Source organism: Saccopteryx leptura, chromosome 3 (assembly GCF_036850995.1).
Source record: "Saccopteryx leptura isolate mSacLep1 chromosome 3, mSacLep1_pri_phased_curated, whole genome shotgun sequence".
In the NCBI taxonomy this organism is placed as follows: domain Eukaryota; kingdom Metazoa; phylum Chordata; class Mammalia; order Chiroptera; family Emballonuridae; genus Saccopteryx; species Saccopteryx leptura.
In genome coordinates this window covers 277,990,147-278,003,880 of record NC_089505.1, presented here as the reverse complement: position 1 = coordinate 278,003,880, position 13,734 = coordinate 277,990,147, and the positions used below count along the sequence as shown (strand labels likewise).

At 34.8% G+C, this 13,734-nt stretch overlaps 1 protein-coding gene across 2 annotated transcripts in view; it reads right to left on the bottom strand.

Annotated features, from left to right (window-relative positions):
• SOS1 (SOS Ras/Rac guanine nucleotide exchange factor 1) overlaps positions 1-13,734 on the bottom strand; it is a 117,984-nt gene that overhangs the window by 56,180 nt on the left and 48,070 nt on the right. For both annotated transcript variants that reach the window (XM_066378438.1, XM_066378439.1), the window contains exons 3-5: positions 8,162-8,293; positions 5,051-5,215; positions 3,153-3,362 (exon numbers count right to left, since the gene is read on the bottom strand). In XM_066378438.1, coding sequence (XP_066234535.1) covers positions 3,153-3,362; positions 5,051-5,215; positions 8,162-8,293 — 507 coding nt within the window. The remainder of the gene's footprint in view (positions 1-3,152; positions 3,363-5,050; positions 5,216-8,161; positions 8,294-13,734) is intronic.

Here is a 13,734-nt window from a genome sequence, read left to right as displayed (position 1 = left end):
AATATTAAAAGACCAAATCCAAATCCATTTTAGAATCATCACAGATCATGTGAATGGATACAAATATTACAAAATTCACATTTTGCTTGCAAGTACAAATTTTATCAGTGTCAACAGATACTGCCAGATATTTTCCTTGAAATAACAGGTACACTTCATTTATTCCCCCTACCACTTCATTCATATTTGAAATATATCTGCCAGATACACATCTGAATAACCATAATTTGTCAATTATTCTTTCAGGTAAATGTACTGTTTCATGAAAAAGGTGACTAGTTCAGTTTGCAACTCAAACAATCATACAATACTTTTCTTTAAGACAACCACCGTATGTAGCAGAAGTGCCTTATACGAGCTTTCCACCTGCCTCAGCTTCTCACTAACTTGGGCTTTCTCAGGGCATGCCATGCTCTTGTTCTATCAGTAATGACAAAGAATCCACATAAATCCACAGAGTACCTCTCTACTTCATTCATTCATTGTAGTCTTTGGCTACTTTATTTTGATTACAAATAGATACACATACAAGAATACTCAATACAACACTTGGTAACTTCCATAAGATTTTCTATAGGTTAGATTCCTGGATAAAGACTTTTGTTATGGGATTTTATTTAAAATATCTATAGATATTTTCTTTAAAAGAGTATACTGGCTTACCCTCTGGAGTAACAGTTTTGCCAAACCCTTACAACACTGAATATGTATGGTTAATCCTAACTTTTAGAAAAAGGCTTAGATAATTGAAAAGCAAGTACTAATTTGTTTTTATCCAATCACTATTTTTTTGTTGGATTATCAGTGACTATACTTTTTTGTCAAATCAACTTTGAGGCATGATTCATATCCAGTAAGATACACCTATTTTAAATGTACTTTCTGATGAGATTTTTATGTTATTCACTTGACCATGATCAAGATACAAAACACTTTCATTACCATATGAAGTTTCCTTGTGCCCTATCCCTTTTAATCAGCACTACTGCCCCAGGAAACCAGTGATCTGCTTTCTGTCGCTATAGACTAGAACTGTCTTTCCTAGAATATTAAACAAATAGAATCATAAGTAGTCTTTTGTGCCTAGATTTTTTGCTCATGTTTTTGAGATTCATCCATATTATTGCATATATAACCACTTCATTCCTTTTTAATGCTGAGTAGTATCCCATTGTATGAACCTTTCACAATTTGTATATCCATTTACCTGTTAATGGATATTTGAGTTATTTCCAGTTTGAGACCATTACAAACAAGCTGCTATGGCCATTCATGAACAATTTTTGTATGGACATGTTTCCATTTCTTCTAAGTAAAAACCTAGGCATAGAATTTCTCAGTAGTAAATTAATTTATGTTTAATGTGATACAAAACTGCCGAACTCTTTTCCTAAGTATTTACACCAGATTACATTCTTACAAGCAATGAGGGAATTTTATATTCCCCAAAGCAGTTGTTCCACATTATTTTTGACATTTGGTTTTGTTAGTCTTTTTAATTTTAGCCTTTCTAATGAGTGTCCAGCAGTATCTCATTGTGGTCTTAATTTACATTTTCCTAATGACTACTGAGACTGAGCATCTCTTGATGTCCTTTTGGTCACTGGTATATCTATTTTTTATAAAGTGTTCAATTTTTTTTCCCACTTAAAAATATCAGGCTATTTTTTAAATTACTGAGTTGTCAAAGTTTTTATATATTGTAGATACAAGTATTTTATTAGGTATATGTATTTCAAATAGGTTCTACCGATCTGTGGCTTACCTTTTTCCTTTTCAGACAATGTCTTTTTTTTTTTTTTTTTCTGAAGCTGGAAACGGGGAGAGACAGTCAGACAGACTCCCGCATGCACCCGACCGGGATCCACCCGGCACGCCCACCAGGGGCAAAGCTCTGCCCACCAGGGGGCGATGCTCTGCCCCTCTGGGGCGTCGCTCTGCCGCGACCAGAGCCACTCCAGCGCCTGGGGCAGAGGCCAAGGAGCCATCCCCAGCGCCCGGGCCATCACTGCTCCAATGGAGCCTTGGCTGCGGGAGGGGAAGAGAGAGACAGAGAGGAAGGAGAGGGGGGTGGAGAAGCAAATGGGTGCTTCTCCTATGTGCCCTGGCTGGGAATCGAACCTGGGTCCCCCGTACGCCAGGCCGATGCTCTACCACTGAGCCAACCGGCCAGGGCCTCAGACAATGTCTTTTGAAGAACACAAGTTTTTTGTTTTAACAAAGTCCAAATTTCATTAATTTTTAATTTTATAATTTTTGGGTTTTTGTCCTAAGAAATCTGCATGTCCTCAACTCCTTTATTAGAACAACTTTATTAAAATATAGTTTACATACCATGCAATTCCTCCATTAAAGCAGTTCAATGGTTTTTATGGTGTATTTATAGATTTGTACATCTTATAATCTATTCCTTTGTTTTAATGTCCATTCATTGCCATCACTGAAGCCCTAGTCTCTAGTAGTGAGCACTGTTTCTCCATCAGTCACCCCTGGTACAGTGGCTACAGTTCTAGGAATTACTAGAATGCAACTCTAGACAATCTCAACTGTTTTCACTCTGTATTTCCTAGTATCCCATTAGATTGGTTTGATTACTATTGTAATATCAGTGACCCATTCTCTAATATTTAATGTTACTGGCTTCCTCTTTTGTGCTCTTCAAAATACTGTTGTCATACTTCTATTATGGTAATTACCATATGGTATTGGATTTAATTTTAAGTTTACATCTCTGTCTTAACTAGTTAAACTTGAGGGAAGGATTATTTTCTTATTCATCTGTGAATCCTCATTGCTAAGTGCAGCACCTAACAATATAAGCAGCACTAATCAAGTGTTGGTTAAATGACTTAAATTAAATAAACAAACAAAATCTGCTTAAATAAGAGCCTTTATTCTTTGGAGTACATAGAAGTTTCTGTGAATTTATTTGAACTTATACAACCAGTCTAGTTTAGATTTTGTCTTTTAATTTCTGATGTTTAATTTATTGACAAGGTTGTAGCAACTTTATTTGTGATCATAGTCACTATTAATTTTATCTGATAACTAAAAAAAATCAACAAATTAGCAGTCATGAACTATACAAATTCAAATTTCATTGGACATAAATTAACACATGCAATGATATACATGTATACAACGATACTTACATTAGCTGAAAACAATTTTGAATTGGAGACAAAGGGCTCTCTAAAAACTTTTATAATTAAATTTAGTTCCCTTATGTATTGTCGAATTTCTGCCATAAATCCTTTTACCAAATCATAATAAGTTTGCTCTCCTGAGGTGGAAGGCTCTTCATCAGTTAAGGATAATATATTTATATCTTCTACATCTTGATGAAACATATCCATCAATACCTGCATAGTAAGAGATATTTTAAAAAGCATAATAAAATATGAATCTATAATCAAATTTGAAGTTAAGCACCCTAAGTAATTCTTTGAAGACAATTCTTAAATGACAAAAAGCAAATGCAATGATCTCTTCTTGGATATATTGCCACCACCCTGCCACAGCTTCTTTAAAACAGAATTTAACATCTGGTCTCACAAACTGACTTCTCCAAGTGCTTTATGAGTACTATTTGTCTGTCTCTTTTGTTAATCTATTATTTTTTAACTTGTTTGCAAATCCTATTTTGGCTTTCTCGCTTAGCTTTCTCTTTTCACACCCTCTACCATCACCACTTCATTCCAGGGCCTCACCACCTCATATTTAAATAATTCTTATAGCCTCCTTTGAATACAGTTGTTGGATATTGATCAAAACAAGTCCTGTTTTTCCCAAGAAGTCTGCCATTGTTACTCTTGCTGAACCCCATCATTCCCCTTCTGTGAACTGCTATATCATTATCTCCATAACACAATAAAATAATATCTTATCTTGTATGACTTTCTGCCTGTTTCATAAATATAAGAATCCCTTCATCAACTCTGAAATCTTGTTTTATATTTGTCTTGCATCTCTTCCCTATGTGAGCACGTATTATATACTCAAAAAGATTTTACTGATATGATTCATTTAAAAGTTTCAAATATTTTATCTTCACTAAAAAATTACTTTAAAAACCAAGTACTTATTCATTCAAAAATATAAAAACATTTAAAATCCTTCATCAGATCAGGTTATTTTTTACTCTATATATTCACATTCTAAAAGAACAAACACTAAAACAAAATGAATTTAGTAAACAGAAAGAATATTCCAAATAACATTATAGTGAGAAAAAATAGAAAAAATGTTCATCAGAAAATATTACTGGGGGTAGTGAACATACAATATAATATATCTATGGATAATGTATTATAGAATTGCACATTTAAAATCTATAACTTTTATTAATCATTGTCACCCCAATAAATTCAATTAAAAAATATTTTCTACAAAATCATTTTTATAAAATGAAAATACTGAGGCAGTATAGTACAATGACTAAGAACTTTAGACTCAAATACAGCTCTGGAGTTCAAATCTAGGCTTTGACACTTCTTGGACTATTTCAGCCCAATTTCTTTATCTCTCTGAAATTCAGTTTCCCTTTTATAGAATGTAGATATAGAGCATCTACTGTAGAGCGGTATAATAAAGAACAAATGAGATGAGCCACACATACTTAACTTTCAAATGTTTGCTTTAATATTACTAGAGTAAAATTATATAAGTAGTACCTAAAGGCTAGATATTAAAATAAAACTGTCAAAGGTTTAGTATTTTTATATTTTCAAAAATTACTTTCAAGTAAATCGGTATTATTCTAAATCTTCTAATCCAAATAAAATTTTAAGGTATCACTAATATAAGGTTATTACTTTTATTAACCTTCCTTGAAGCAACACATAAAAATGTATGACTTGTTTAAACATGTTTTAAAACTGTATGTAATACTCTATTTTCATAAAGTGATATCTTGAGTACTTGCTATTAGATTACTATAAATATACCCTAACACAGGATATACAATTTTATTCTATCAGAATAGTATTCTGGCATTCAGTAAGTCACATAAATATTTAAGAACAAAACATATAGAAGATCAGTGTCCTACCTTATCAGCACACATTGCTACTTTAATATCTTGTTTTGTAATTTCATAATGCCGTATGTTTCGTACATAATTCCCCACCAGCTTTAAAATGTCTGCAGAAATGTATTCTAATACTGCTACTATGTAAACAGAAACCTGGTGGTCAATTTTATAACCTAGAACCTCCTAAAAAATTAAAAGAGAAGTATGTTTAAAAATCATATACTATAAATTTGACACTGATTAAAAAGCATGCATACAATTTAGTTTAACTTTTACTGAGGCCTGTGATTATCAACAGCATTTAATTTTAAGTGGTTCATTTATGAATAATATATTAATTGCTATTTGAAAATGTAAGCTAAAAAAGGTAAGGCAAAATTACCTAATATCATGTAAAATGCTTAAGAAGTACAGATTACTAAATAGATAACCCTTAATCCAGGAAAGGAAGCCCAAATTTGGGGAAGCAGGAAATGCTCATTGTTACTAATTCAGAATACTTGGAAATAAATATGATGAGAGAGGTTTCTTTCTTTATACAGAACAAGAGGTAATATATTATTGGTATATGGGAATATCTATTAACTTTATACTGCTATCCTTCTTTCCAAAGGAACCTGGGCTTTCCAAAACCTAATGATATATTCTTGGTATCTGGACTGTTTCCATGGAAAAAAATTCATGCTATGTCCTACTGAACAATAGTGGTTATTAGCAGCATGTTAAATAATCCTATTATTAGACTTCAAAGAGAGCACAGGCCTTGTAGGGCCGATCAGTTCCTATAGAAAAACAAATTCTATTTTCTAAACAATCCAATTAAGGAAAAAAAAACTTTTAAATAAGCTTACTTATAAGTTGGAGACAGGTTAGATTTACCTTTAAGGACATGTAAAAACTACTAAATGTTTATAGTGACAATGATATGTTAATAAATTGGAAGATCCATAATTAGACCACAAAACTATAAATTTAGGATCATTAATACAGCATACACATACCTTAATTTGTTAAGTCTCTTAGAATATACAGTAATTCAATGTATGGATAATAAAAATCATGAAGAGAGAATTATAAAGTATGCAATTACTACTAGTTTAGGAATTTTACATAAATTGCACTTATTTCCTCAGACCATTTAGTAAGACTTTGGAAGATATTTCTATTCAAACAACTGGAGTACAAAACACAAACTTTTGACACTATTAAACATCATCTAAGAGTTTAGCCTTAAATCTTGGACAGATCAGCCTGACTGGTGGTGATGAAGTGAATACAGCGTCAACCTGTGACACTGAGGACCCAGGTTCAAAACCCCAAGGTACTAGCTTGAGTACTGGCTCATCTGGTTTGAGCATGAGGTCACAAGCTTGAGCACGGGATTGCTGAAATGATCCTATGGTCACCCGCTTGAGCAAGAGGTTACTGACTCAGCTGGAGCCACTTCCCCCATCAAGGCACCTATGAGAAGCAATCAATGAACAACTGAAGTGCCACAAATACGAATTGATGCTTCTTATCTCTCTCCCTTCCTGTCTGTCTCTCAAAAAAAAAAAAAATCTTCAGATCAAAAATACCTGGGTTTTCTAACACTTATCATTAGCACCCTGTGAAGTTGAACTAAAAGTTACTTCACTTTCTGCCTCAGTTACTTCATCTACAAACTGGCGATAATGATAATAACTTTGTTGAGTAATAAACTTAGATCATACATGCATACACAGCATTTTGCTTATATTATACTTTGTACAAAATTATTGACATCAAAAGCATTAAAGTTTTCACTTTTATAATACCTATATTTTTGATGTGCGAGTTAATCAATAGTTTGTTCACTGTATTAAATAAAATAGAAATTGCATTATTACAGTTTCCAGCAGTCACTACTCCTGTTAGTTCTGGTGAGACTCAACTAACTGACTGATGAAAATGATAAGTTGGACTGGATGGTTTAGGTCAGTGGTCCCCAACCCCCGGGTTGCGGACTGGTACCGGTCCATGGGCCATTTGGTACCGGTCTGCAGAGAAAGAATAAATAACTTACATTATTTCCGTTTTATTTATATTTAAGTCTGAACGATGTTTTATTTTAAAAAAATGACCAGATTCCCTCTGCTACATCCGTCTAAGACTCACTCTTGATGCTTGTCTTGGTCACGTGATACATTTATCCGTCCCACCCTAAAGGCCAGTCTGTGAAAATATTTTCTGACATTAAACCGGTCCGTGGCCCATAAAAGGTTGGGTTTCACTGGTTTAGGTGATCTTTAGGAAATTTTTGTTAAAAGATTATACATAGCCCTTTGACAGTCTAACAGAGGTCTCTCTGCATCTAATGATGTAAAGGATTAAGATTTGAATGATTTATAGGAACATTTAGGTCTAACCAACAGGAAAGGAGTTTTATAAATTATCTCTGAGGTTCTAACTTCTGAGATGAACTCCACAATTACAACCTTTTTAGTTCTTTCAATTTGCTTGACTATTACTGTTGACATGAAAGTACTTTAAACCATGTTGCCCAGGCCCTGGCTGGTTGGCTCAGTGGTAGAACGTCAGCCCAACATGTGGATGTCCCAGGTTCGATTCCTGGTCGGGGCACACAGGAGACAGGATCATCTACTTCTCCAACCCTTGTACCCATCTCTCTCTCTCTCTTTCTGTCTCTGTCTCTGTCTCTCTCTCTCTCTCTGTCTTCCCCTCTCATAGCCATGGTTTGATTGGTTTGAGAAAATTGGCCCTGGGCACTGAGGATGGCTCTGTAGAGCCTTCACCTAAAGTGCTAAAAATAGCTCAGTTGCAAGCATGGCCCCAGATGGGCAGAGCATCAGCCCTAAATGGGGGTCGCCGGCTAGATCCAGGTAGGGGTGTATGTGGGAGTCTGTTTATCTCCTCTCCTTTCACTTGGAAGAAGGGGAAATAAATAAATAAATAAATCATGTTGCCCAACCTATACTTTCCTATTATAATATCATCCCTCTCTATGACATGAATTTCTGAAAAAATTAAAATGAGAAAATTTATTTTTCAGTTGACTCTATTATCCATAAAATATATTATTCTTAGTGTTTGAAAATTATGAGCTTTATTTTGCTTTTAAAAGGCAAAAAGGCAGTATTTCAGCTTTACCTTTAGTAAAGGATGAATCTTTTCTACTGGGAGAGATAAAGGGTTTCTTCGCTTCCTTTTTTCAATAGCCGACTGGGCATCAGCTATTGCCCATTTATCAATTGGATGAGGGAAACTTTTTTGAACACGTTCCTTGAAAAATAGAAAAATAATAACTAAGCAACAAATATATTAAGTGTTATTCACTTACAATATTCTTTTAAAATCCAGAAATAGCAAAAGTATCTTTACAAGTGGTATAACATACTACAAATATACTTAAGCTAAACGAAAACTATGACTGTCAATGTATTAGTTCTTAACTAGAAAATTAAGAAACTAAACATTTCTTGTATTATTTAGGGTGAAAATCACAATCTAAACTTAAGCTTCACTGTGATAAATTTATGACAAGAATAAGTAGATGCCATTTTAAACATTACTTATATAAATATTAAAGGAACAATACCTAAGCTCAAGAAGTAAATATCTAAATCCAATTCTCATTCACTGTCCCTACTTTTAATACCAGTTAAAAGCTAATGTAACATTTTGCACTTAAAACCTCTAAGAAATCTTTTCAATATCCATCATGCAAAGGTACTTGACTTTAAAACTATTTATAAATCATAGAAATCAAAATTTACATTGGCAACAAGTCATTATTATTTTAACAAAATACTTCATTTTAATTTCCAGCACTTAGTCAGTTAGAATTTTGGTTGAAAGTGAAAGAATTCATGTTAACATAAAAGCAGAATCTCCCTACTTTAAAAACTAATGTAATTTACTTCAAACAGAAGGTCCTCTGCATCCTCTCGTTTTTAAAATCACCTTTTTAGGACACCATAACTAGCACCAGTAGAGGTCGCTATTACATAATTTTAACAGGAATTTTGAATTACTCAGTATTTAGTAATACTACTAGATGGAATTAATCATCAGTCTTGATTATAAATCTAAATAAAATGTTCTGTCACTTGTTATTAAAAATGAAAATAAAAAAAATATTTTCATGTGATACAAGAGGGGCCACAGGTTGATTTTAGGACATGTTAAGAATAAATTTATAAATTAGGAATAGTTTAAATTTAACACTTTCAAGTTTAATAAACTTTCTCACCATCTATATTCAAGGCTAAATCAGGTGCCACATATAAGTGATCATTTTAATTCTAATTAATGGAGAGACATATTGAAAGAAATTATTGTAGTTAAATATAGAGTTTACAAAAAAACAACAAAAAAATGGAGTTTACAAACTTTTCAAAAGCCTAGCTGTAAAGCTTTTTGCTAGGATACTATATCATCATATAATAAAGGCAACATAAAGTTCCAAAATACTAGGGGAGTTTTGCTTGTGAAAAAAGAGAAAAGGGTCCTGGCCGGTTGTCTCAGTGGTAGAGCGTCGGCCTGGCGTGCAGAAGTCCCGGGTTCGATTCCCAGCCAGGGCACACAGGAGAAGCGCCCATCTGCTTCTCTACCCCTCCCCCTCTCCTTTCTCTCTGTCTCTCTCTTCCCCTCCCACAGCCGGGGCTCCATTGGAGCGAAGATGGCCCAGGCGCTGGGGATGGCTCCTTGGCCTCTGCCCCAGGCGCTGGAGTGGCTCTGGTCGCAACAGAGCGACGTCCTGGAGGGGCAGAGCATCGCCCCCTGGTGGGCATGCCGGGTGGATCCCGGTCGGGCGCATGCGGGAGTCTGTCTGACTGTCTCTCCCCGTTTCCAGCTTCAGAAAAATACAAAAAAAAAAAAAGAGAGAGAGAGAGAGAAAAGGAAAGGGTAGAAAGGAAAAACAAAAACAAAAATTATTTTCCTTCTTCATGTCAATACTTCAGATTTGCTATCCCCAAAATGACAAATATTTAGAACTAATTCTAGCATGGTTCCTGATGAAAATTTTTACACCGATGGCTTTAATTTGTGATTAACTGAATGGGCATAACCATGGTACAAACTTTATAACAGTATGGTGCTGGTGACTCAGAATAAGAAATAATACATTCTTAATACATTTGATATTACATCCTTACCCATCACACACACACTAAACTGAAACAAAGTTTCACAAAACAAAACATGCTCTTATACTCAATGAACTGATATTTTCCACTTGTTAAAAAAAATTAGCTGAGCAATGCACTAAAGTGATTTTAGGATCTAGAGCAGTGGTAGTCAACCTGATCCCTACCGCCCACCAGTGGGTGTTCCAGCTTTCATGGTGGGTGGTAGCGGAGCAACCACAGTATAAATAAAAAGATAGATTTAACTATAGTAAGTTGTTTTATAAAGATTTATTCTGCCAAACTTAGCGAAAATCCAACATAAAGTACTTGGTAAGTAATTATTATTATATGCTTTAACTTGCTGTAACTCTGCTTTATAAATTTTATAAAGTAAAGTTACTTCCCTACTTTATAAATCACCATAACTGTGGAACCGGTGGGCGGTTAGAAAATTTTACTACTAACAGATACAAAAGTGGGAAGTAGGTATAAAAAGGTGGACTACCCCTGATCTAGAGTCTTAAAAAGCACTGCTGTGTAGTGGTAACAGAAGAGCAGTAGAAGAGAACAGAAGGTGAACTCGATCTGACAATTCTAAATATACTTAACATATATTTTTGGAAAAAACCACTGGTGGAATTACAGAGGCAAACTGGAGGCAGGGGCTGGGGTGGAAGAAAAAGGAAATAGAATAGCAGTCCCGTCCCATCTCATTTTACCCACCTAATTCCAAGTTTATCAATTGTTTTAAAAAAGAAGTGGAAAGAAAATCAGGAATGACCAAAGAGAACACAAGAAAGAAAAAAATAATAATGATGAAGAACACATTTTACTTATCAGTGTATTACTGGACTCAAATTATCCAACTGTACATTTAGGTAACGCCAAGGGTCAGAATATATGGGAAAAGACTGGTAAGGTCAAAAAAGGTGCCTTGAATGTGGAAAGGCCAAGTTGAAAGAATTACTTTATCTCATGTCATGACAGAATTATGATTTTAGAGCAAAATAAAATTTCTTTTTACAATTATTTTTTTAAATAAATAAATTTTACAATTTATTTTAAAAATAAAGAAGCCCGCCTGGCTAGGCAGTGGTGCAGTGAGTGGATAGAGCGTCAGACTGGGATGCAGAGGACCCAGGTTCAAAACCCTGGGGTTGCTGGCTTAAGCATGGGTTCATCTGGCTTGAGCATGGGCTCACCAGCTTTAGTATGCGATCATAGATATGACACCATGGTTGCTGGCTTGAGCCCAAAGTTGCTGGCTTGAGCAAGGGGTCACTTGGTCTGCTGTAGCCCCCTGGTCAAGGCACACATGGGAGAGCAATCAATGAACAACTAAGGTGCCGCAATAAAGAATTGATGCTTCTCATCTCTCTCCCTTCCTATCTCTCTGTCCCTATCTGTCCCTCTCTCTGACGCTCTGACTCTGTCTGTCAAAAAAATAATAATAATTAAAAAATAAAAATTAAGTAAAAAAATAAAGAAACCAAAGGAGAAATGACCTTTGAAAGATTCATAAATTAGAATTCTATTACTCTGCTACTTTCAAGATCAATAATTTTGCTTGTTTGAAATGATAAACTCCATCTTGATTAATATGTAGTATCTTTAAGAAGAAAATAAGTAAGACACAAACCTAGGTTTGAGATTCATCTGCCTCTTATTAGCAGAACCTTGTCTTTTGTTTTACTTAATAAAGAGGTTTAACTAGCTAACGTTAAAGGTCAATTCCAAGAAAAATATTCTAGGACCTATGAAAACTCCTACAAATGCACTTCCATGCAAATATTCAGACCAAGGTACTTTTGAAGTCTTCCTAATAGTATTAAAGATTTTTAATGTGTGGGAGATTTTTTTGTTTTCTAGAAAGGTAGAAAATATAGACAAATTACTTGGGAAATCTAAATGTTAGTGGAAAACATTAGGAAATCACAAGGATTCTTTAGGACATAGAAAAACAAAGAAAGAAGGAAAAATAAAACAAAATTTAAAGAAAAAATGAACGGAAAAGGGAAACAAACTTTAAAATTTTTAGGATCTGACTCAGGAGGGAAAAGAAGTCTAAAATAAAGAGTCCAAGAAGGCCTGAGTTAAATGAAAATAAAAATGTATCAGTGCCTTTGAAAGTGGGTTAAATACAGGACACATAGGCCAAAAGGGATATAGAAAAGACATTAAAAATGGAAATCATTCTAGTCAAACAGAGAGAAATAATAAGCACATATAATTATGAAAGAACAAGACCTAAAAAATTACATAAAGAAAAAACTTTATCAGGGACATATCTCAGAAGAAATACTACTAGTTTTTGCTTCTATTTTAAAAAGAATAAGTATAAAAAATGAGAGAGAGAACAAACCAAGTTGGAGCAACTTGTATACACAATCTTTAAACCTTATATTTTGAAAAGACAGGGCCAAATAATATGTATCCCTCCTCTGCATTCCCAGAGCATTTATATATACTTCCTATTTATCTGGAACACTGCCTGACTGATAATAGATACTTAGATACTGGTAGCATGGACTCGTGAATACTGGTTACATCAATAAAACAAAATCTCATTCATTTGGTCTATGATAGTTTTCAATTTGTAATGATCTGTAGTACAACTAATCAAAACTTTTTAATTACCAAAATTATAGATATCTATATAATCCATCAGTTTTCAGGTCCTTTTAAGCACCTATTTTCATAAAACTATAGGACAACTAAAAATCATTTTTAGTTTTTCATTAAAACAGATCTTTTAGGGGCTGAATATTAAGCAAAACTGATATCCCACTTAGAATTATGCTTATACTTTAATGTAATAATGTATTCTTTAGGGAGATAAAAAGATATATTCCACTAGCTCAGACTGATCTATTTTTTCAATACATTTTTATATAACCCTCAAATTTTTAAAAATTTTAATAAAATCTCTCTCACCCCGAAATTTATTTGAAAGGTTTGCTAAATTCATGGCCTTTATTATTATTATTTTTTTTTCAGGGAGAGGAGGGGAGGCTGAGACAGACTCCTGCATGTACCCTGACTATGATCCACCTGGCAAGGCCACTAGGGGGCAATCTCTGCCTATCTAGGGCATTGCTCCCTTGCTTAGCCACTGAGCTCTTCTTAGCGCCTGAGGTGGAGGCCATGGAGCCATCCTCAGAGCCTGGGGTCAGTTGCTCAAACCATTAGAACCATGGCTGCAAGATGAGAAGAGAGAGAGAAAAGGGGGAGTGAGAGGGGTTAAGAAGCAGCTGGGCACTTCTCCTGTGTGCCCTGACCAAGAATTGAAGCCGGGACATCCACATACCAGGCCAACATTCTACCACTGAGCCAACTGGCCAGGGTGGCCCTTATTATTTTAAAAGTTCCACAAATGTTTTTTAAAACTTAAAGAAATAGCTTGACCAGGCGGTGGCGCAGTGGATAGAGCATTGGACTGGGATGTGGAAGGACCCAGGTTCGAGACCCCAAGGTCACCAGCTCAGTTTGAGCGTGGACTCATCTGGCTTGAGCAAAAGCTCACCAGCTTGGACCCAGGGTCACTGGCTCCAGAAAGGGGTTACTCAGTCTGCTGAAGGCCCGGGTCAGGGC